This window comes from Aptenodytes patagonicus, chromosome 6 (assembly GCF_965638725.1).
Source record: "Aptenodytes patagonicus chromosome 6, bAptPat1.pri.cur, whole genome shotgun sequence".
Lineage (NCBI taxonomy): Eukaryota > Metazoa > Chordata > Aves > Sphenisciformes > Spheniscidae > Aptenodytes > Aptenodytes patagonicus.
This window is the reverse complement of record NC_134954.1, coordinates 73,973,276-73,997,783: the sequence shown is the minus strand read 5'-3', so window position 1 is coordinate 73,997,783 and position 24,508 is coordinate 73,973,276. Positions and strand designations below refer to the sequence as shown.

The following is a 24,508-nucleotide window of genomic DNA, read 5'->3' as shown; positions in this document are numbered from 1 at the left end:
CTCTTTTACTCATTTTCGACTTCATTGTACTCCCCGGCCCCAGAAAGCCCCAGCCGAGGGCGGGGGGGCGGCGTGTGCAACGGCAGCCCGGTTCCCGTTACGTGACTGACTCCTGGTGCACCCAACGGGTACTGCACCGCCGGGAACCGTGGTGCTGACACCACGACTCCGAGGAACCCCCGCAGGGGCAGCCGTGGGCGCCCCTCGCCGCGCCAAGACAAGGAGAACCAGCGGCCTCCGGTACGGCGGCCCGGCCCGCCCCGAGGGGCCGCCGCCGCCCAACGGCCCCGGCCCCGGCCGCTCCCCTCCGGGCCTTCCCGCCGCCCCATCCTCGGTCCCGAGCAATCGACTGCCGAACGACTCACCACCCCCCCCCTCCGCGTCTGCTCCCTCACCACGCTAATCGAGGTGTCGGTGGATCGGCTCGCCCGGCTTGGGGACGGGCGGGGCGGACGCCCGTCGCGCGGGTGCGCCGGGGGACGGCGGCCGGCGCCATTTTGCAGGAAGAGGTGAGAGGTGCGGTGGCTCCGCCGCCGCCGGTGCTCTCTCCGGGGCGGCCCCGCCGTGCTTCCCCCTCCCCTCCCGTCGCCTGGCGCTGGCAGGCTTCGGCCGCGGGCGGCCGGGCCTGTAACGAGCGGGCAGCGCCGCGGTGCTTTGCGGGACCGCTGTCGGGGAAACGGGGGGCGGCCGCGAGGGGCGATCGGCCCCGCCGGTCCGGTCCGGTCCGGTCCCGCCAGGCGGGGTGGGGAGCGGGCAGGAGGGGAGGCCGCTCGGAGGCAGGGAGGTGCGCGGGCAGCCCCGGTCCGGTCGGAGCGCGGCCTGCCCGGGCGGCGCCTCGGAGGCCAGCGCCTTCGCTTCTCTTCCAGGGGCAGCCGGGCCTGTCGGCGGGAGGGAGCCCACCGTCTGCGATGGCTAATGTGAGTAACGCGGATCCCCGCCTCCCGGGCCTTGGCGCCGTAGCGGCCCCCTTCTCCTTTGGGCTTGGGGTACGGGGGTGGCTGTAAACCCGCGCCCGGTCCCGGTGAGAAGGCAGACCGGCGCCGCCGGAGGAGAGCGCTTCTCCGCGTCACGCGGGACGCTTGCACTGCATTTCTCCTTTAAAGCTGCCTTAAATCATCCTGTTTGTGGGGGAGTCGTTGATAAAAATCTGAGTTATACCGAGGTACGCTGTTACTAGAAGGCAGTGGTATCGTCATCCTTCTGTCTAAGTTTTGGAAGCCCATTTCTGTGGGTATCTGGGGATAATTGAGTTGAGGATTTAAGTAGGATCTGTTTTGTTTGGGGGTTTTTTAACGTCATGAGTTAAGGTAAAACACTCAGGTTCACCGGGGTACTTTCAGACTGAAAAATGAAACGTGCTTTATTGATTTAGTTTTGCCACGGAGACATGAATAATTTATTGATTTCAGCGGTGTTTTTTCAGTTGTGTAATGCTAGGTATGTAAATATTTGCGTAAGTGAGCTCAGTCAACATATCTGTAATTAACGCTAACCTCTCAATGTTAAGTGATCCTGATTATAAGAAGAAATGCTTTTTTCTTGTAATTACATGTCAGCTGTAATTGTTTGCATCTGTTTTACCTGTAATATAATCATTATGCAAAAATGAATTTCAATAGCGCTTTTACGTAATAGAGGAAAAAAAACATTGAAGTGGAATCAGCAGACTTGTGTTGTTGTTACAGGAACCTCTTAAACCCTAGCAGTGTTTTAGAACTAGGCAGTTTAAGGCCTTAACTGTAAAGACATGATTTAAGTCAGAAAATCAAACATGCCTTTATGCATTTGAGTCTTCGTGATGCTGGTAGAACTTATTAGACATTGTATGTTTATGCAGAGGTGGTATGTAAGAAACTGATGCTTACTGACTTAGGTCCTGGTACTTTGAATAGAGTTTTTATCTTAAACATATAAACAGTACCATTTTCTCACTTTTTTTTTTTTTTGAAGTAACCTTGTTGCATACATATTTAGTTTACACATGCATGAACTTTTATAGAATCAAGAATACAGCACTTAGGGAAAATCCCTTTATGTTAGTTTCTCAAAAGAATTTCTTTCCCTCACCTGGAAAATAAAGTTTTACGAAAGCACATAAGCTATGGCAGGTGGGATTTATATTTTCCAGTAATGCATGCTTTTGTGCAACTGCAGTCAAGAGTGTTAGTAGTTTTGTGCTAGAGTTAAGTAGTCTTTAATTTTTTTAAAATTACACTTCTAACTCTACGTTTTGAGTGTATGATTGGTTATTTTTCTGTTATGCATGTGTAAATGCATCATGAAAGTTGTCGATCTGTTTTTACAGTGTAAAAAATAGATCAGACTTTTCAGTTTAATCATGTCACTTGGATATTTCTTGTTTAAAAAAACAAAACACAAAACCCACAAAAAGAAACCCAGTAACAGTTGCTCATGTTACTACTTAAAATACTGTCATTGGGCCTCGGAGTTAATCCTCATGGTGAGGGGCTACTGGCTCTTGGAGCCAGGGCTCTTTGGAGTCCTGTCGTTGAGATTGTTTGCACGCTCAGGGAGATAGCATTGCATCATTTTCTGTTTACTGTGTGGCTGAATGAGTTTCTGATAGAATCATCTTCAGCAATTGAAAAGTTATGTTGACAGTACAACTCTGTGGCATGAAGCAGATTTTCTGGTGTATTCTGAGACCACGGAATTCATAAAGGTTTTATGGCTTATTGGCATTTTGACCACCATACTGATCTGTTTGCAGTAATACTTGCTCGTAAATGAGCGCATGTACTGAGTTTGCAAATCTAAATAACACTGGCTGCACTAACTTAAGTTTTGCACATGTTAAATGTTTACGGATTTTGAGAGCAAAAGAAAGAAGCTGAAATTACCATGCCTACCTGTTTTGATACGCATACCTCCCTGCATAGTTCAGAGCTGTTGGTGTGTGTCCTTTGCTGGCGAAGAAATGTGTGTAAGCACAGACGTATGCGTGCTCCTAGATGAAAGCTACAAGACGTATCTGGAGTGATACTATCCTGTGTCTCCCTCCAGTCTTTTAAGAAGTAGGAATCTAGGCTGGCTAACATTTGTGCTAGCCTTTGAGGCAAACGTCTTGGATATCAGCGTTTACTTAATTAACAATATTTCTAGGTATTTCTGCTAATCAGTCCCGTGATTGAATTGTGGCAATCATGGAAGCAATGACATGCATGGCAATAATCATGGAAACAATCCTCATCCATAGCTTAGTTTAGGTTGTGGGGTTTCAGTGGTGCTATTTAAACTTTTCGGGGTCCCTTCCTCACATGAGAAGGCCTTTCAATAAGTGTTTTCGAGGCTTTTCCTTTACTTAGAATACTATTACTAGTAAAATATAAAAGTAATAATAAAGTGCTTCTAAAACTTGATTTTATAGAAACACAGTTGATCATAATTAAAATTGTCGAGTTAAAATTTAATTATCGAGCGAGGATTTCTCTTGTGATCCACAAAGCTGTACTTAAACTAGTGTTTTTGCTAGCAGTATGTAATACTTATTTTGTTTTTGTCTTCTCAGGTGCTCTGTAACAGAGCAAGATTGGTCACCTACCTACCAGGGTTTTATTCCTTAGTCAAAAGAGTTGTAAATCCCAAGGCTTTTTCTACAGCAGGTTCCTCTGGCTCAGATGAGCCTCATGTTGCTGCTACACCTCCTGATTTATGTAAGAAAAAGCAAATTCATTTTCTTTGAATTCGTGTGCTATCAGAACTTTGCACCCCATATAAATCTGGGAAGTCTGAAGTGTGCTTTTTATGTCAGGGCCCCTCCTTTTACTTGTGTGTTGTGGTTACTTCGGTTATATATGATTGTGATCAAATACAGATATTTGTGATCAAATACAGATATGGGAGAGGTTTTTCTTCCTTTTTTTTTTTCCCTCCCTTTCTTTTTAGATGGGATGACTAAAGCAACGCCTTGACTTTTGCAGGTCCAAGAACTGTATGGCCAGATGAAGTAATGGGTCCATTTGGTCCTCAGGACCAGAGATTCCAGTTGCCTGGTAATATTGGGTTTGACTGTCACCTAAATGGCACTGCTTCTCAGAAGAAAAGCCAGGTTCCAAAAAGTCTGCCTGATATATTAGCAGAGCCTTCAGCAAGTGAAAGGCATGAATTTGTAATGGCACAATACATAAATGAATTTCAGGTAAGAACAGGCTGCTTCTATGTGAAACTGATATTTCTTGTCTAAGAGAAACATAACTAATCTCTCTTCCTCCTGAAAAAATGATATTGTTGATTTTCTAGATGGTTTTGAAAGATGACCTTCAACTGGGGTGAGCGAGAGATTACACAGAACCTAGCTGAAGTTTTTTCTTCGAGGAGAAAGAACTATTTCAGGGTGTCGTTTTTTTGACTAAGCAGTGCTTAGTGAAATAGCATTTTAGTAGTGACTTAATTATATGGATATGGGAAAAGAAAACTTCAGTTTCAAAACCTGCTGTTTACCAAGTCTCACCACCTTTTATCAAACGGGGTTGGTAGTTTCTTCACTATTTCATTTAATGGATCTGGACTTACATAGTTTGGACAGTGTTTAGATCTGCCTGCTTAGTTCTGACAACCATTGAATTCACACAGGAGAAGCAGATCAGCAGATCAACGTACCTCAGGTCTCACAATGAGACTGCGTTTTGGCGATGGCAGAGCTTGCAGCGAGTCAGGTGCATTATTAACAACAAGCAGCTTGATAATTGCTAGCATGATCGCAACGTTTCAACAAATGTTGATTGCTACTAGCTGCTGACTCAACTTTCCAGGTTCTCCGAGTTTGTGACATGCTCAGACTTTGGAAGTCAACTAGCAAATCTCCATTGTAAAAACACTGTATAGCGTTTTTTGTAAATGTAGCATTGTATTCCAAAGTGTTCAGAAAACATGAGCTTCTGGTGAGCTCCCCAGATTCTGTTTTCAGCTTGGGTGGATCATACTTTCCATTAAAAGCCCAACAGAAAATTCTAGTTTAGTTCATTTAGTGCAAACCAGGTGCACTGAATACGTCTGCTTTCTAGCAAGATTACTTGTATAATGAAATGCCTGGTGCAGCTGTTGCTGTCCAAAATGGAAGGGAGAAACTGGAAAGAGCAGAGACAGGTTTTGCAACCGGTATTCAGAAAGTCAGGAAGAGTCAGCTCTGCTTCATACCAGTGGTGTTTAGGAATCCACGAACAGCATTAGCTCACAAAAATGCTGAACTACTCATCCTAGGAGAGGACCCAGATTTGAATGATGGGATCAGCTGAATGCAGGAACCTCCCATAGGTTGCTGCAGCAAGCAGGAGAAAAGCTCAGTGCCGCTGAAGCTTGTGCACCAGTCCTTGAACCGGTCAGAGAAATGGCAAACTTCTCTGACCTCTGTGTACCTGAGATTGATGTATTAGTTTCATCTGAGCAGAGTAAATGGGCCTACCAGCCTATCAATATCAGAAAGTGATACTGATCTTTGGAAAATGGCCATAGCAGGCGCGCTGTCATCAAGAGACTAAGCGTATGTACTGTGTAAGTGGTGTTTAGCCGGCTAGGATGGGAGTAGTAGACAAGAAATCACAATGAACTACCGTTCCGGTAAGAGAAGCATCCTGTAGTTAGGAAGAAAAGAAGCTTACCAGCATAACTGCTGGTTTGTCAGGCTTGAAGTACCAACTGATCCGTCCCAATGACTTTGCAATCGTAATGCAAGATACATGTGGAAACATACATATTGAAACTGCAGTTAATGTCTGTTGTTTGTCTATTGTTGTGTTTATTTTTTTGCTGTTTGGCGTTTTGGGGGGGTTTTTTTTGCTATTCTTGAATGTTACTTTCTAGAACAAAAATGCTAGCCACACTGTGTTTTCAATGTAACAGTTTTCCCTAGATACAAACAGGTGTTAGGTAGGAATTAATGTACTACTCAACGTTGTAATTTCAGTCTTAGAGAAACTTACTGAAATTCCTTGTAAATTATGGCACAGTTAGAGCTAGGAAAACTGTATTAAGGCATTCTGTGCCTATTACATAACAGTTGCTATCCCAAAGGCGGCAGCTGTTGTTACTACCTTCTTAAAGGTATTTTAAGCATAAATGCTATATATCTAATGTACAGGTGCTCCATTTGTAACATACCCACAAGAATCTGGGGTTTGGTGTGTTTTGGGGTTTTTTCAGTTTTCTTGTTTGTTGTTTTGTTGTTTTTTTTTTTAAACTGTAGAACTAAAAGACTGTAAAGAATAAAAATGCTGTTATTGGAAAGCTGTTCTGCTACCGTTTCAAGCTTCGACAGCTAAGCCTAAAAATACTGATAGTACGGAGCTCTAGAACTGTTGTGTAGCTTTAAAATAAAAGTTTTATTCTGGCTCAGGTAATGTGTGTATGTCTGAAATCTATCAATTGCTGTTGTATTGAATACTTGAGGCCATTGTTTCAGGAGGATATTTTTCAAAAATTTCTGTATTGGTTAAGGCTTTGAGATAATACGGTTACAATAATACATAAAGCTTAAAATTTCTGTATAGGTTTAAGCAATAGGTTATACCTGTATCTGTTCCACTTTTAAGATTTGAAAAACGAATTTTAAGTCTCACTGCAAATGATCTTTCTGTGAAACTGCTTGGGTGTATCAGTGGACATTTAGTCACAAAAACATAGTCTGGTGTACAAAGTTATTCCTGTTATATATTAATGCACGGGAAAGTTACAATTTTCATTTTTCTCAGGGTGCTGATGTTCCACAGAAACAGCAAATAAATAACGCTGAAACTTACTTTGAAAATGCAAAGGTAGAATGTGCAGTACAAGCTTGTCCTGAACTGTTACGAAAAGGTATATTTTCACTTTTTTTGATAGCTAAGAAATTACAACTTTTTAAAATGTAAAAACATGTAAGTTAAAGACTGATGTAACTGATGCCACAGAATGTGTAATAGAAAAGGGTAATCTAGAGTTAATATTTTACAAAAGAGAAATTCATGCTATAAAATGAAAACTGAAGCTTCGCTGTTGACAATACTTTATATCTCATATAAAATTCAGTGCCATTTAAATTCAAGCTCAGCTGGGGCAGGGAGTAACTTTCAGCTGCTTCTTTAGTGTCAGGTAGATTCTGGAGCTAATTCGCTGTCCAAAAAACGGTTTGTAACAAAATCAAGTCTTTTGGCACTGCTTCTTAGTAGTAAAATAGCAAATTGAAATTATGAAACTACTTGAAAGCATTGGTCAATCATTTCCTCCTTTAATTTGCTGAAGGAGGAAATGATTGAAATTAAATTGGAATAAAGCTTTCTAATTTTAAAACTGATATACTGAAAGACTGAAATTTGGCTGAAATCTCAGTCTAGATGCTGAAGAGAGCATACTCTTCAGAGAGTAAGAAAGAATGAACCTTTGGGCTTTTAATTCTGGAAAGTGTTTTTTAACTCCCACACTGAAAACAAGGCTCCGTGAAGCCTCGTCGTGACTTCAGTGCTTCACGTGCATTCCTGTTTGTAGTCCAATAGGTGATGCAGAGAGAGAAGCATGATGGGTTTGGGCCTTTTCTGCCCCAGGGGAAGAACCGTCACAACTCGTCTCTATAGTACACTACTGATACTGAGTCTGCTGTCACGTCCTAGGAAGTAGATCTGAGGCATTTCTACTGAAAGATTTAATGTAAAAATCGGTGTGCATCATGTAGCGTGGCTTAGCCAGAAAATAAGGGTCTTCACGCCTTATGCGTGCGGAGAACCGTGGTGGTGTTCCGTTCAAAAAAAGTATTCCTATACTTGGTGTTGCATCTCTGCAAAGAAAGGCACTTGTTTGCACATTCTGGAATGTGCAGAGTAGTGGGGCTTTTATCATCTTGCAGTTAGATAGGAGGTCTTGAAAGAGCAAACTCGATTGCCTAAGTTGTTTTTAACAGGACCTTACCAAGGTGCGTTAGTTTTCACAAAAGCAACATCAGCACTTCAAACCAGCATGCTGTTTGCTGGATCTGACGTGAGAAACACGCGTATCTTGGATTTAAATGAAAGGAAGGCTTTAAAGTAGGGTCAATAATTTGTCTAAAACTGAAAAATCATGAGTAAAATGTAAGAGCAAGCCATAACATGCCGGTTTCCCTTTTTTTAGACTTTGAGTCAATGTTTCCAGAAGTGAATGCCAACCATTTAACGGTATTAACTGTCACCCAGAAGACTAAAAATGATATGACTGTATGGAGTCAAGAAGTGGAGGATGAGAGAGAAATGCTGTTAGAAAATGTAAGTAGCTGACAGTAGCATCGGCTTATTTTTGTTTGTAGATGAATCTTCTGTGAACTATGTCTGTATTTTGGTCCGTTTCTAGCTCTGGTAGTAATATACTGTATTACTTCTTAGAGCATTTTTGAGCTAATCCTACATTCTCTTACTGATAAAATGGAGATAACTTTTTTCCAGCTTTGTAGCTTTTTGACTACTCTACGTGAAATGTCTCAGAACCATTAAATTCTTTAGAGTGGGGAGAGCCAAAAGTATGCTAAAATGTTGTAAAATGCTACAGTAAATAAAGATACTTGATTGTTGTCCTGTTGCAGTTAAAGGGCAGCAACTATTTTCTCACCCTATTTCAGCTTTAGGACAATGCATTTTGTAGGATTTCACTGCTCTCTTTGTTTTTCCGTGATGTAATTGAGAATCCAGTACAGAGCCTGTCGATGAGTGCGTCCTCACTTGTTAAAAGTGGTTGCTCTGGGGTTTTTTCCCATTCTGATTATGGGTATGGTTAATGCTTTTAGCCTGGGTATCAGTTATATTTATTACATCTTAACCATCCTCATGAACTTTGTCGTCTTGTTCTGTTGCCACTAGAGGTCTCTCTGGAAATCACTTTATTTCACATTCTTCAGATTTTTTGGTGTGTGTACTCCAGCAGGTGTCACTGTTCACCACCGCTGGCGTTCTGAACACCTCAAAATCCAACGTTTCTATGTACTATTTGTTACAATTTTTCTAAAACTAGTAAAAAGCATCCTGTGGGATTTTCATCTGTATAGTGAGGGTCATATTTATGTTTGAAAATAGCCTGGTAATGTCCTTTTCAATCCTCTAAATTGCAAATGTGGCCTGTACAAAGCAGTGTAAGGGTTACCACAAAAAAAGGAAGAAGCAGTCTGAAGGATCAACATAAAGATTACACACAAATTAAAATTCCCTTCACATTAGTGTGTTCTTCTCTTTGAATTATTTATGGTCTGTTGGTCTTTGGCATTGTAATCTGGTCTAATTATATGTTAATTGGCATCTTTCTTCCTTGTGCACCTCCCTGTCAAGTCTAATATAGTCATTGTAGGGGTGTTATGATGTTGGATGTAACCTCCCGGCCTAAAGGTTACTAACAGTAAATTCACAAGAAAATGGTCTGTTTGTTTTGCTTCATAGATGGTTAGAAGTAACCTTAAAAATACTAATCTAATGTGAGGGGCTTGTGCTAAAGTAGTGAGGGTTATGTACAGCCAAATCTAAATGTTTACAGTAGTGAATCTCAAGAGTTTATTAACCTCACTCTTAAGTGATTGCTGAGGGCTTGTTACAACACCGGATCAAAAGACGTACTGTATCAGAAATGTGATGCCTAAAATGCTGTCTTCAGATGGCTTACTTATATTTGTGACTTAATTTACAGTTGAAACATAGTTAATCATCAGAGCCATCAAACTTCAAAATACAGAAGAGATTACTGTAAAGGATAAACTTCCCTTATTTTCGACCATTAAGGGCCTGAAGCTGAGTAACTATAATATTTCTATAAATTTGAAACCTTGAGCTGCTAAGGGCACTAATTATAGAGAACAATCCAATTTTTATAACTGAAAGTAAATAAAGTATTACATTTATTCTGAAGTTAGAAATATTTCTTTTTTATGAGACTAGGGAATTTCTTTCATGTTTTGAGGAAGCTATGTGAATTCTATTTGTGCTTTACTCTAGCTCAGTGTATTTGGCTATTTAGATTTTTCTACTTGGATGTGTTTTTCTCAGAGTGCATGGATGGTTTTGGAACCATCGCGTCTCTACTTTTGTGTTTTGTTGTGTTTTTTTTTTTCCTCACTCACCTTTGCAGGTTGCTTGAGAAATTTTCTATGGGCCCCTGCTGGCCCTCATAACATGGCTTGAAAACTGCTGGTCTAGGTGATTAAAAGCACGTAACTGAGGTCTCCTCCTGTTGTTGCTGATTTATCTGTGTAAAAAATGTGCTGTGTAATCTGTAGGTCGTGTAATTACTTTGTGCCCTGTGTCGTGATGTCAGAATACAGGAGCACAGATTTAAATCTGCCTGGTTGAATTTTCTTCTGTATCTGAGACTGCAACTCAACACCTAAGACTTAAAATAAAAAAAAAAAACAAACAACAAAAAAAACCCCCACTTATTTTCTCAAATTAGCTGATGTGAAAAGTTGGTACAAAAAAAAGGATATTCTTTAAGCTGTCTCTTCAGAGAAGGGCGGTTTTTGATGACGCGTTACAGAACAGGGAACTTCTTGGCATGTTGCTTAATTGAAAATACTATTTTCAGGAACATCAGCTGGTGTCCTCCAGTGTAATTGAAACATGACTGACAACTTTGACTATCAAATAGTGGGAGAGTTTGAAATCGTGATTCATCCTGACCACCAGTTCATTACAACAAGAGAATTGGTGTAGATTGGTGTAAAAGTCAAGTGCTTATGGAACTGTTTGCTGTCAAGATGCAAAACTAAAATGTTCTTTAAAATCATTTGCAGTTAAACATTTGTAGTGCAGGAGGAACTACGTAATACTGTCCTGTTGGCTGAGATAAGACCTTACAGCAAAACTCTGTTTTTCATGTGTTTATAAAAATCTAATGCTACATTTAGTGTCAAATTTGTGGAGTTTAGGCGAGATCTGTAAACTCGTGGAAATAACACAGAAATACCTGAAGTAATGCTTGACTTCTTAAAGAGGATAACAGGTATGATTGCAATGTGCATGAATAATCAAAGCAATTACGTTATTCCTTGTACAAGCTGTTAATCCATTACTGACTGGCACAAGGAACACTCGTAAATCTCGTATGATTGGAGTACCCTAATGTATGCCATTAATTCTAATCCTCTTAATATTTTTATTGAAAGTATGCTGAATTTCTCATTTATTAGTAGAGGCCAAAAGAAATCTGTGCTTGTTCATTTTCAGAATATTTTATACGTGTTCTGATATGTGTATATATGTAACAAAAATCTCATTTGATATCCTTCTTTCCCTTTATTTTCTTTAAGTTCATTAATGGTGCCAAGGAAATCTGCTATGCAATTTGTTCTGAAGGCTATTGGGCTGACTTCATTGATCCCTCCTCAGGACTGGCAGTAAGTTATGTGCTGTGTGGCATGCGCAATGGACACTGCTATGTCCTAACTAGCAGTGGTATTTGCATTCTATATGGGTTAAATCCAACTTTTTCATATTGCCCAGAAGCTGTTACCATAGGATAATTCATAAATTAAGATAGAATACTAACCCTACGCCGGTTCCCATACTGTGTCAGCTGTCACTGCTGTTGGCAGTTTGGAGAATGTTGTTCAGCAATGAAGCTGAATTTTGGATAACTGTGGAAGTTTTATGCCCAAAAGCTCTTGGTCGCTGCACAGTGGGCTGGTTATGCCCTCCCCAGGTAACTTGGTAGTCCTGACACCTATTTGTGTAGATGGAGGGTTTTAAAAAGTCTCTTTGCACTAGTTAATGGTATCTTTGTTACGTAGAAAAAATGAATAGCTTGTTCCTATTAAACAGCGTTGGCATTCATTGTCAGATTGCACCAGTTCTCGGGAGGACCTGACAGTTTCTTACCAAGACATCTGTGAAACATAAAGAGTCTTAAAACTTACAAGAGAGAATTGAGAAAGCTTCTATCAAAGCATGAGCGTATATGTATTTTTGTCTGAGAACTAACCGTTAAAACTGTATCATAGTTCAACATAATCATGGCAAAGCTCAGTTTAGTGGGTTTTTATTTAAAAACACTATGGAAGGCAGTGATTTATCGTGTCAACAGAGGCAAATAGGTTTAACAGGGGATGTTTATAAGGTGAACAGGCAGTTGAAGGTGTGTATAGTGCTTAAAAGCTTCCCAGAAATTCCACGCATTTAAGGAATAGTTACAGATTGACAAAAGTAAGGTTCTGTCTTTGGGCTCCAGTTCAGCAGTAACATCCTTACCGATAACCTGTTCATCAGGAGTAGGCTTTTGGTCAGAAGCTTCCTCTTGAGATAAAGCAACTGAAATACTTGTTTCAAATTTACACACATTTTTGCTCTTCAAAGCATCTTTCTTTATAGGGGGCTCATTGAAAAGGTACACGTCTTATTTTTGCTATTTCACAGAAGGGTTCTATCCTTAACGCCTGTAGAAGCAGCAGAACCTTTCCAAAGCACTTGAGGTTTGTTGCAAGTATAGTTGATTAGACTTTCAAACAACACCGATGTGCCTTCAGCGCTCTGTCAGTGGCAAAGGCAAATGTTTAAATACGGGGTGTCGGTATAACCAGAGGTGCTCTGCTTAGCTTCCTGTGTAGGTTTCACAAATAAAACTGTGCATAAGATTTCCTCTGACAGATGTAACTGGTACTTCTGGGCTTAGGTTTTGTTTTAAAAAGGGGACATTTTAAATGCTCTTGGAAATGTTCACGTGAAAAATTCTCTTTTTTTTTTTCTGCCTAGTTTTTTGGACCTTACACAAACAACACTCTGTTTGAAACAGATGAACGCTACCGCCACTTGGGATTTTCCGTTGATGATCTTGGCTGCTGCAAAGTTATTCGTCATAACATCTGGGGTACTCATGTGGTTGTAGGAAGTATTTTCACTAACGCTGAACCTGACAGCCCTATCATGAGAAAACTAAGTGGAAACTAGCAGTCATCAGGGTTTCACAAGTTCTTATGACCTTTGCATTCTTTTACTTGATGATTCTCTCTAAGCATTGTCAGGAAATGCCACACTTTAAGGTATTCTTAGATAATAAAGTAGCTGTTATTTATTTTAGTCTTTGTGAATATGTGTTCACCACATGTGACTTAGAATATGAATTGACAACATTCAAACGGATAACTTTGTGCTACATGAATTTTAAGCTGTGAGTTTCCTTCATCTTGAACAAGTTTAAACGTACATGTACATAGCTATCTGCATATCCTTTTTTAATACTATCTTACAAGCCACACTTCTTAACCATTTTGTCTTTCAGTGTCAAAAAAATCTGTGCTCTTAGTATTAAAAATCCCGATGCCACTGAAGTTTCCAGGGATTTTGCCACTTACTGAAATAAGTAAGTGGCAAAAAAGGTGGAATAAGTAATAAAATTGTTCTCCCAGAATATAGAACTTAATAAAAACTGCAGAAGTTAATGCTGGACTAATCACTCATTTGCTGTTCTAAAATGAGAATAATGAGATAAGCTTTCAGTGGTCTCTACTTCAGTGGGGAAGTGTTCACTCAGCTGCTACATCCAGAGACTCAGTAAAAAGTCTTAAATTACTCTAGAATCAGTCATCTCAATGTTTTTTTTGTCTTCGTGTTGCTTGAGATTTCATTTTCTCAGTGTTAGCTAAATATATTTAATTAGTTTATATATGTAAATGTAATTTAAAGTTGCTTTTGTAACTTTCTTAGGTCATTAAATACATTGTGGAAAAAAAAAAAAGGTAATAGGGCAATGCTTGGATATCATCACTGTTCTCCTGTACTTGGATGCAATTTAGACTTGTCTCTGTGGAATTTTGAAATGCCTGCGCAAAGAGCAATTATGATCAATTATTGCAATTATGATCAATTATAAAAATATTTCAACAGGAAGGTTTCAGTAAACTAGTCAGTCTCTTCAGGTATCATAAAAACAATCAGGACAGTTGAAGTTACTGAAGGGAGAAGAGTGAAGAAAATTCAAGGCACCTGAAATTCCAAAGCTCCGTCAGCTGCCTCGCTGCAGAGACTAACTCACAACCTAGATGGTAATCTCATCGCAGTCGGTTATCGGGGCCGTTTGTTAACACACCACTGCAGCAGCTGTGCCAGTTCGTGCAGCAGTGGGAATCCTTCACTCTTGACTCAGTCAAAACTTAGTGCAGCTTTTTGTCTGGATAATGGCTGCACAAGATGATGATCTAGGAGGTGTACCTTCCTGTCGGGTAGCTAGGGATTTTAGTCATTGTGTCTTTTTCCAATGTGAACTAACAATTACGGATTTAAAACTTGTTCTAGGTTTGTATACTACTACTATTTCCTACTTGGGGTCTAAGCCAGTTATAACCAAAGTCTTTTTATTGGCTTTAATGGGTTTAGAACCAGATGCTTTACCAAGTGCCTGTATCTGTCCTTGTTAATGATTGCCGCAAGCCCGTAACTCTGCCGGATCACAGAGGTGGAAATGAGGAAGACTTTGCACTGGAGGAGCGAGTGCTGTCTACTCTAAATTCACTCACTAAGCCAGCAATTCAGAGGTTATCTTGCTCACCTACCATCGTTGTCATCACTGTTGGCTCTAGCCTGCACACATTCCAAGGTTGAAGTGTATGGCTGTTGAGGCAGGATTTGTTTATCACTTTGTCGTGGAATTTGTGCTGTATTTCCAGAGCCAAAGTTCTTGACCTCCTCTCTACTGTCCAAGAAAGCTGTATTACTTCCAAGTCTTGCATTGATATTTTTTTTCCCTCATTCTCATCAAGAGGATTATAAAGGCTTGAGAAGCTGCAACGTGTCGTGTCTTGTTTGCAAAATACAATTATTTTGCAGAATGCAAATTAGCTCATTTGATAAAAAAGGGTTAGTGTCTCGCTGGACAGTGGAGTACACTGCTGTGGAGAACTGTTGGATAAATGTTAGAAAAATAAATTCTGTGAAATCGTTCATGTATTTTTTTTTAACTATATTGAAGACTTGATGCTATCTTTTCTTCAGGTGACTTTGCTGTACTTCCCTTTCTATGTCTTGCAAGGGGTGGGAGCTGTCAGGCAGCTATCCAAATTAAGCTTGGGACACTAGTTCTTGAGTTGATATCCTTTGAAGTTTTGTCCTGGAAAGGGCTTTTACAGTGGCTTTTCAAACGGCTTCAACCCGAGGCAAAAATCTCACTGAAGATAGTGGGAGTTTTGCCTTGACTTCACTAATGCTAACGTTTCATGCCAGAATCTGAGGGGAGGTGCGATTTCCTGATATTTTTCTAAATAAAATTTTCTCATACATCTTGATTCTCGAAAGAGGCTAGGACCATTCCAGTTCTATTTCCCTCACGTCAGAAGAGCTATACTGTGTATTAATTAACTTGCTACTATGAAATAAAAGTTCTTGAATACAGTGTTTACTGTACTTCTGATAATAAAAAACAAAACAGCTTTCAGTGTTACAAAATGAATTCCTTTCTAGGGTAAAGAGAAGAGCACATCTGCCTCCTTAGCAAAGATTACTGCTCTGTGGGAAGTACTATTTCTCTTAATTCAGAGAGGCTATTAATTTCTAGATGTTATTAATTCATTACCAAATATACCAGAATTTCTTTTTTGCAATAAATTCCATAAAAAGCTTATTTAAAGTGGTGATGCTGAGCATCACAAGAGCGGTGCTATCTTTGTGTAGTTACATTTGCGAGCATGTTAGTATACATGGAGAATTCGCTTAAAATGATGCAAGTCTAGAAGTTATTTGTAGTAGTCAAAAGGCTGAAGAAATGTTATAGGTGAAATACTCGTCGCTTAGGTGCCCTAAGAAATGAGGAACTGAGCTAAATGTCTTTCCACAGAATTCCTAGTAAAGGTGGGGAGGAAAATTACAGAGTTGTCTTTTTCTCTCCTAAAATATCTTGGTACTGATCTTACATGAGCTATTATCCCAGTGAAGTTCTACACCACCATAGAATCATAGAATAGTTTGGGCTGGAAGGGACCTCTCAAGGCCATCTAGTCCAAACCCCCTGCCGTGGGCAGGGACATCTTCAACTAGATCAGGTTGCTCAGAGCCCCGTCCAGCCTGACCTGGAATGGTTCCAGGGATGGGGCATCCACCACCTCTCTGGGCAACCTGGGACAGTGTTTCACCACCCTCAGTGTAAAACATTTCTTCCTTCTATCTAGTCTAAATCTACCCCCTTTTAGTTTCAAGCCATTCCCCCTTGGCCTGTCGCAACAGGCCCTGCTCAAAAGTTTGCCGACATCTTTTTTAGAAGCCCCCTTGAAGTACTGACAGGCTGCAAGAAGGTCTCCCCGGAGCCTTCTCTTCTCCAGGCTGAACAACCCCAACTCTCTCAGCCTTTCTCCATAGCAGAGGTGTTCCATGCCCCTGATCATTTTCGTGGCCCTCCTCTGGACCCGCTCCAACAGGTCTGTGTCTTTCTTATGCTGAGGGCTCCAGAGCTGGACGCAGTTCTCCAGGGGGGGTCTCCCCAGAGCAGAGCAGAGGGGCAGAATCCCCCCCCTCGACCTGCTGGCCACGCTGCTTTGGATGCAGCCCAGGGTACGGTTGGTCTTCTGGGCTGCGAGCGCACATTGCTGGTTCATGTCCAGCTTTTCCTCCACCAGTCCCCCCAAGTCCTTCTCGGCAGGGCTGCTCTCCATCCCTTCATCCCCCAGCCTGGATTGATACCGGGGGTTGCCCCGACCCAGGTGCAGGACCTTGCACTTGGCCTTGTTGAACCTCATGGGGTTCACCATCGTCTCCTAAATAGCTGGTGGCATCACTGCTAAGGACAGTAGTGGTGACAGGATTTTAATAAGTTACAAAAATAAAATTGAAACCAGGCTTAACAGTTTAATAGGGGTAAATACGCAGAACAAGATACTGAGAGAAATGGCCAGTTCACAGCTGGAAAGAGGAGTTTTCCTGTCCCGTGGAAGGTGAAAGCCCTCGCTGCATGTCTGAGCTCAGTGAACTAGGAAGATGTTGCTTTGCTTGTTGAATCAGTACAGGGAAATACTTAAGTATCTTGAGGTCTTCAATGCAGGGATTAGGAGCCTTCAGGTGGAAAGAGAAGGATCCGAAAGTTTAGACTCGGTGGTAGCTTTTACTGGTAGAGATGTCGAAGTTGCAAGTACCAAAAACGTTTCTGCTTGCAGTAAGTGGAAAGCTTACACAGTTTTCCGTGCCGTGAATGTTCATGTTTAAGCTGTGCTACAGTGAGAGCTAATTGTAAGAGTTGTGGTGTTGATTTTGTGGTGGGCAGGACAGAAGTACAGTATTTTAACGGATTGAGGATTGTGTGTGGAGGAGTCTATTCGAAATCCTCTACTCAACCACCTTGGTTCAGTTCAGTGAATTCGGTGATTTATTCATGACACATCCTCATGTAACAGTGCAGGTGTTAGAACTTAGCTTTATATTCAACTGTGCTTAACTTGTTGTCGTGGTTTAACCTCAGTTGGCAACTGAGCACCACGCAGCCGCTTGCTCACTCCCCCCCCACCCAGTGGGATGGGGGAGAGAATTGGAAGAGCACAAGTGAGAAAAAGCTCGTGGGTTGAGATAAAAAACAGTTTAATAATTGAAATAAAATGATGATAATAATAATAATATGATAATAATAATAATAATACACAAAGCAAGTGATGCACGATGCAATTGCTCACCACCCGCCGACCGATGCCCAGCCAGTCCCCGAGCAGCGGCCCCCCCTGGCCAGCTTTCCCCAGTTTATGTACTGAGCATGACGTCCCATGGCATGGAATGTCCCTTTGGCCAGTTTGGCTGTGCCCCCTCCCAGCTTCTTGTGCCCCCCCAGCCTTCTCAGTCGGTAGAGCATGGGAAACTGAAAAGTCCTTGCCTAGTGTAAGCACTGCTCAGCAACAACTAAAACATCGGTGTGTTATCAACATTGTTCTCACCCTAAATCCAAAGCACAGCACTGTACCAGCTACTAGGAAGGAAATGAACTCTGTCCCTGCCGAAACCAGGACACTTGTGAGCGAGCAAATAAATAAACTAGTCTTTCTCTGATTCACCGAGTTAAAAATTAGCACTATGCAGTCTGTCATGTGGAGGGAGTAAAAATAGTGATGTAGAGCTGAAACGTAATAGCAAAATAATTGTATGACTTGCCTCACGTGCCCAGTCCTTTTAAAGCCCCTTTTTATGAAGAGTTGCTTCTTTTTTACTCGTCAGCCTCAAAATTGTCATTCAAACTAATGTTGACTGTGCATACATTTATAGAGAGCAGGAACAATAAGCCAGGTAATCGAACAGCTCTCATTTGTAAGAGCATAAACAGTGAAGAACTCTATTCTCCTTCCACTAGCAGCCACCTGGCTGGAAAAAAAAAAGCTCTCAAAGTAATCCAGAGGGTCAAAGGCATCTCTTGGGGGAGAGGGCCCCTTTTCTTTGACTGCCACCTTGGCTGCAGGCTCGTTGCCCTTTCTTGCTAATTGCGGTGTCATTCAACAAGAGGTGCTCTGGTTCATAAACCCGCAGGAAAGCACAGCTGTAACTTGACAGCTCCAGGCAGCCGATCCGGAAAGGTGAGGCTGCAGGACGTAAGCTACTTTGTCACGGTAACATGCATAAAACTTGGTCTGCGAGCTTGGCTTACTCTAAAAGCTTCTGCCCGGTCAGGCTAAACTAATTGCAGAAGTCTGGATATATAGTGGAAAAACACATGAATTTGGAAGAACTCGGTGTACGGAGCCTGTGTTGACGCTGTTGCTCAAGTAATTTGAAATCGGTACGGAGTGGCAGTACGATTTGTATGATCCAAGACACCAGAGCGCACTTGCTGTGCTCCTTTTTTCCTTCCGCCGCACCCTTCGGCGGCAGCAGAGCAGCTCTCCGTGCAGTTTGCCTGCTGGACTGAAAGAAATGTGGAAGCTGCCGATTCGAAACGCGTGTGGAATTGATTTTCATGGATGCGTGGTCTAAAATGTCTGATAGATATAGAATCATAGAATCATAGAATCACTGAGGTTGGAAAAGACGTCTAAGATCATCGAGTCCAACCGTCAACCCAACACCCCCATGCCCACTGAACCATGTCCCTAAGCGCCTCATCTACACGTCTTTTAAATACCTCCAGGGATGGGGACTCCACCACTTCCCTGGGCAGCCTGTTCCAATGTTTCACCACTCTTTCAGTAAAGACATTTTTCCTGACGTCCAATCTAAACCTCCCCTGGCGCAACTTGAGGCCGTTTCCTCTCGTCCTATCACTTGTTCCTTGGGAGAAGAGACCGACCCCCACCTCGCTACAACCTCCTTTCAGGGAGTTGTAGAGAGCGATGGGGTCTCCCCTCAGCCTCCTCTTCTCCAGGCTAAACAAGCCCAGTTCCCTCAGCCGCTCCTCATCAGACTTGTTCTCCAGACCCCTCACCAGCCTCGTTGCCCTTCTCTGGACACGCTCCAGCACCTCGACGTCCTTCTTGTAGTGAGGGGCCCAAAACTGAACCCAGTATTCGAGGTGCAGCCTCACCAGTGCCGAGTACAGGGGCACGATCACTCCCCTACTCCTGCTGGCCACACTATTTCTGATACAGATATTCTGATATAGATAAGGATGCTACAGTTACTATGTTGTGTTACGACATACGCAGCATGTGTATTTCTGAAATCATGTACTTTAGGCAACTTAACTAAACCACAGCGTCGCTACTCGAAAGCTGCCCGTGTGACCGTGTATATTAAATGAATTCCTTCCCTCGCTCTTGAGCTAATACTTCGTGGACACTGATACCAACCCTTGCATTTGATAGCAGACGAATGACAGAGGGGCCCTGTTGGCGTGGCAGCAGAGATGTGGAAGGCTGGCTGACGAAGGAGCACGAACCGTATCTACGTGAATTGACCGGTGAGTGGATAACCGAGGGCTGAAGGACCTCGCTTGATCCAAAATGAAACATCCCGTGTATGGGTATTATTTTTTGCATGTTCATTCCTCTAGCAAAATAGGACAATTCCACACAAAGTTTTCAAACGTTTCTGGAATTTTTTTCAGTTTTTCTTACACAAAGCCAAAATCCGTACACAATTAGTGATGTTCTCTCTGAATAGCTGTTGTTGCCGCATATGCGTCAATATTTATTTTTTTACTTGAGCTGTCCCTGTGCACGTAAAAGTCACAGTCAGGAAAACACTCTGGTTTAAGCTTCCCTTTTAAACAGCAGAGTTTTACGCTGGTTTGTTAGGACCCACTAGAAAACCCACAGAGAGAACCCGAAGCTTGAAAAGTTGCATTTTCATAGCTTGCATCCCCAGAGCTTTCATGGCTCTTGAAGTCTTGCTGAGTAGATCCGGAGTGCAACCGCTACCAGTACTCTTGAGTTCGCTAACTCCTGCTGAAACCAAGGTATCCTCCTGTTGTCACAGAGCGTTGATTAGTTATTAACGCGGGCTAACACTAGGACCGTAACGCAAAATAATGTCGCAGTGACTTATTTCCTAAGGAAGACGAGGCAGAACGCGTTAGCGCTGCTGCTCCGGGTCTGGCTTGTGTGTCCTATCGAGGGGAGAAAACCCCTCGCTAGCGTATACTCACGGTGGCTATAGTGCTTTGCCTTTTAGTAGCGATACTTCATTGTATGCCGTTGTTCTAATAGGATGCAATTCTGTGTTGTTGGGTTGTTTGGGGTTGTTTTTTTTTTTTAAGCTTGAAAAAGCATCGGATGGGAAGGTACCGCTTACGGCTTGGCGTGCTGTGAAAGGGAACATGACGGGTCGTCCAAAAAAGTATCCTCTATGCAATTACTGTGTCAGGAAGGAGCGCTAAGGTTAGTCAGCATTTCCAGTAGAGGAAGCTAATTACAGATAAGATATTAATATAGAGTAAAATTCCTGCAGTTTATTTTAAGTCATTACCTTTCCTCTTCAAGCGTAACTTCAGCAGTTACTAGTTCAGCACTAATTGCTGCCACTGATACAACCTGGGCTTTTTTTTAAAAAAAAAAAAAACAACTTTGGGGGATATGTGGCTAGCTGTTTTAAATTATTTCATTGAAGCCAGCAGACCTGCTCCAATGTCCACCAAATAAAGGTACAGCTCATACTTTAATGCATCACGGAAGGTTAAGCGTTGCCACGCGTGCGTGCTTTCTGCTTGCTCTTCCAAGCAGGTCAGTTGGAGCCTTTTGTGCCCCTAAGTTTTCGTGCAGGCTGGCACTTGCATAGGGGAACTTTTCCCCAAATGTGGAAGTTGTCCAGGAGCTACATGCCCATATGCACACACGCACCCGAGGCTCGCAGCAGCTGCTTGGTGACAACAATAACAGCTTGTATCAGCTGCAAGAATAAGTTATGTGTTGTTTTTTTCATAGGATCCTGCTCTATTATAATTCTCTTTGTTTCCAGGGGAATAATGGCATCTGACAGCCGCCTTTGTCAGGAACAGATCTTTGCCAGGGGATGCATGCAGCGGTGATGATATGTACCGCTTAGGTCTGTTTTAGAGATGCAAAGTTTATTTTCGCCGTGTGAGGGTTTTCTGTGCCCTGTTAATACGCAGGGTTTAACCTTGGGCCGTGTACACCAACATGTGCCTTAACCAGGTGACTGAGACGGAATCATTTGCTCATGACCGCGTCCTAAACATCACACTCCAACACAGAAACTCTTAAAATAGCAGCTCCTAGCAGCAGCACAGCAAAGCTGGATTTGCTGCAAGACACCAAACCAGCCCCATTTTCTAGTTAAACAGAACCCCCCCCTCCCTCGCCCGCTGGTTACGGGGGAGGCAGGTTTTCAGCAGGTGGATAACCGGGGCTCAAAGCCCTGCGACTCGTTCCCCCCCCCGAGCCCTGCCGGGCTCGTCCTCCTGCAGCACGGCCCTGCGGTGGGGCCTCTTTCGCTGAGCTGCTGACCTGATCCTGCCTCTTCTGAGAGGATTCGGTCGATGGTGTATCACCTCGACGTGGGTGCGTTGTGTCTGTGAGATGCTCTCGGCCTTTCGGCTCTGAATACGGTGAAAATAATTTAAATATTGCTGAATGAGAACTTGGGTCTTGAGGCAGTGAAGACCCTATAAATGTCCGACAGGTTTTGGAGGGGCTTTATCTGGGCTCATGCTGGGGTTGGGGGGAGGACGGGGCTCAGGAGAAGGGCAGTCCAGTGTGGTATTGTAGGGTATTTCCTCTCTCTCTGCCAGCCTTTTGTTACCGTTCGGGTTTTCTGCTGGGTCTGATGCTGGAAAATTGCTGCAGACTCGCTGAATATCTGGTGATGGAAGGGGCTCAGGAGGCCGTCGGGTCCAACCCCTGCTCCCTCAGGGCCAGCTAGGAAATCTGGGAGCCTGAAAAGACACTGAAATGTCGATGAGCAAAATGTCAATAAAGTAACCCCTTCCGTCCCTGCTCCTGCCTACCCACTGAAAAAAATTGCTTCTGAAAACCTGTTGAAAGTATCCCAGTGAAAATTAAACTGAAAAAGCATTGACCAGCTCTATTATTCCCAAATTTCTAATGTAATGAATGAGGTTTTCTGCTACACACTAACGCCCACAGCGAGAATAAGAAATAGCTGGGTGTTTTTGGTTTTTTTTCTCCTCTTGACAAGTATCCTGCCATCGTCCGTTAAGGAAAGAAACCGTGCTCTTACCTGGACTAAAGCCAAAGGCTGGTGGTGGAGCTTTGAGCCCGACACCCAAACCTGAAATCCACATAAAAACCCGGACTAAATAACAGTTGCAAACTGACTGTGGCTTTTATCTTCCCCGGTCTGCTGCGGTGCCTTTAAAATAGTAGCCCTTCACCTTGGCAATGGCAATTCTTGCTTTAATTTTTTTTCAGTAAGGCTCAGGCTGTTATTTCAGGAGCTGCACAAACACAAAGGTCTCATCGGTGTGGAGTCTGACAGGGGAAATGTAACAGGATTATGAGACTGAAATTTCATGCAGCTGGGTGTTACGCTTCACCGAGAAAGTAATCTCTACCGCTAAAATTGCAGCGTCTGGCAGATTGGAAAAGCTTTAAGAAAAGCAAATGTAATCTGAGGGCTGGACTTTGGGGAGGGGTTTGTTTCCAAAAGAGACACAGCCATATCCCATAGCGACTGAGTGATGACTGGTAGAAAATGTTTGGCAATGAGCTTCTTGGAATATATTTATTTCCCCTGGAGAAAATGCAAAATTTTGGTTAGTGGGATGTTTTCAGGGGACAACCCATCATTTTGGTTGTGAAAAAGCCGTGTGTGGGCGCACGTGTTGCACCCTGCCTTGTGCTCAGGCTGGTAAGACATCAGTTGAGCGTGAACAGTAAGAAATACCCGTCCCAGGTGGTCAGCTACAGGGCCAGCAAAATCAACCCTGCATTTTTTTCTGTTCCCCGTGGCACCTGCCATGGGCCTTAGGTGCAGCTTTTTATTTGGCTGTCCAGATACAGCACTGCGTGGCACACAACCTCACAGCAGGAGGATTATTTACATTTTTTTTTACAGGAAAAACCTGAGCAAGTTACCCCCTTAAAATAGTTACCTACTTTATTCTCCTTCCAGCACCCGGCAGCAGAAAGGACTTGGCTGGCAGCCCCTTGCCACCGTCCCAAACCAATGCTTTTTGGGTAGGAGGGTGGGGGTTAGTCATTTCTAACACAAGTGACCTGACAAGTTGAAGTTCAGCCTGAACTTGAGCTTGATAGGAACCTTCAGCAGAGCTTGATAGGAACCTCTGTAGCATAACTAAAACCTATTTGAATTTTTCATTGGAGACTAGTGAAATGTTTATAAATGCCAGTAATCTTTCAGATTGCTTCTCTCAGCGTATGAAAACTCACTCTGGGAGTTTTTTTTTGACAGCCTGGTATCACTTTCTTCGTTTTTTCCAGGATCATCAGCCCTATGTTGGATTTGTTTGCATTTATTGTGGATAGACTCCATCATGGTGAAGATATCCTGCGATTTTTAGTCTAAGACTTGTAGGTTTGAGTGCTGTATGATGAAATGTGTACATGTTACGTGTCTAAAATCTGGTGAAATCTTAAAAAGGGCTAGAAACCTGAAACCCTGTAAATACATATAAGTTGAGATATATTTAAAATGCTTTTAAGTATATAATGTCAATGCTAAAGGAATGAAGTTATCAGATCAGCCTGGGACGTGGGCGGCTGATGGTTGGCTAAGGAGGAATCTAAGTGGACTTTGGGATTAATGTCAAGGGGAATCCCACCCAGAGGTGAGCAAAGAGAAATCGATACAAGAACCGACCTAATGAGGTTGGCATTGCAAAGCGTATATTAGCAAGATGCAACAAAATTGGAAGGCCATTTTGAGATGCATCTGGAATTGTAATGCTGTGGGGTGGACAAGGACTTTGATTCAGAGGGTTGGTTCCCATCTTGGTTTTATAATTCTGAATTGATGCCGCTTCGGGCATTCCCATTTTCAAGGTTTGCGCCTTCAGATCATGAGAGTTAACTTTACGCTTGCTGTTGATTCCGTAATAGATGTATTTTAAGTACGTTTTCCATTTCCTTTCCCACTACCTACATATCGGTATGGTGAAACCATACACCAGAGTCCCAGCTTGTTGGCGGTTTCTTGGTGGAAAGAGCAAGTCGTGATGCAAAGTTCTCTCTCCAGCCTTGACCGGGAAT

The 24,508-nt window shown here is 42.6% G+C and overlaps 1 protein-coding gene across 1 annotated transcript; it reads left to right on the top strand.

The window, feature by feature from the left end:
- The first annotated feature begins 456 nt into the window (after positions 1-456).
- Positions 457-15,353, top strand: MMADHC (metabolism of cobalamin associated D). Its single transcript, XM_076343152.1, has 8 exons — positions 457-509; positions 867-917; positions 3,530-3,674; positions 3,942-4,159; positions 6,708-6,813; positions 8,098-8,228; positions 11,246-11,332; positions 12,684-15,353. The coding sequence occupies exons 2-8, from the start codon at positions 909-911 to the stop codon at positions 12,876-12,878; spliced, it is 891 nt and encodes a 296-aa protein (XP_076199267.1). The 5' UTR covers positions 457-509; positions 867-908; the 3' UTR covers positions 12,879-15,353.
- Positions 15,354-24,508: the final 9,155 nt, after the last annotated feature.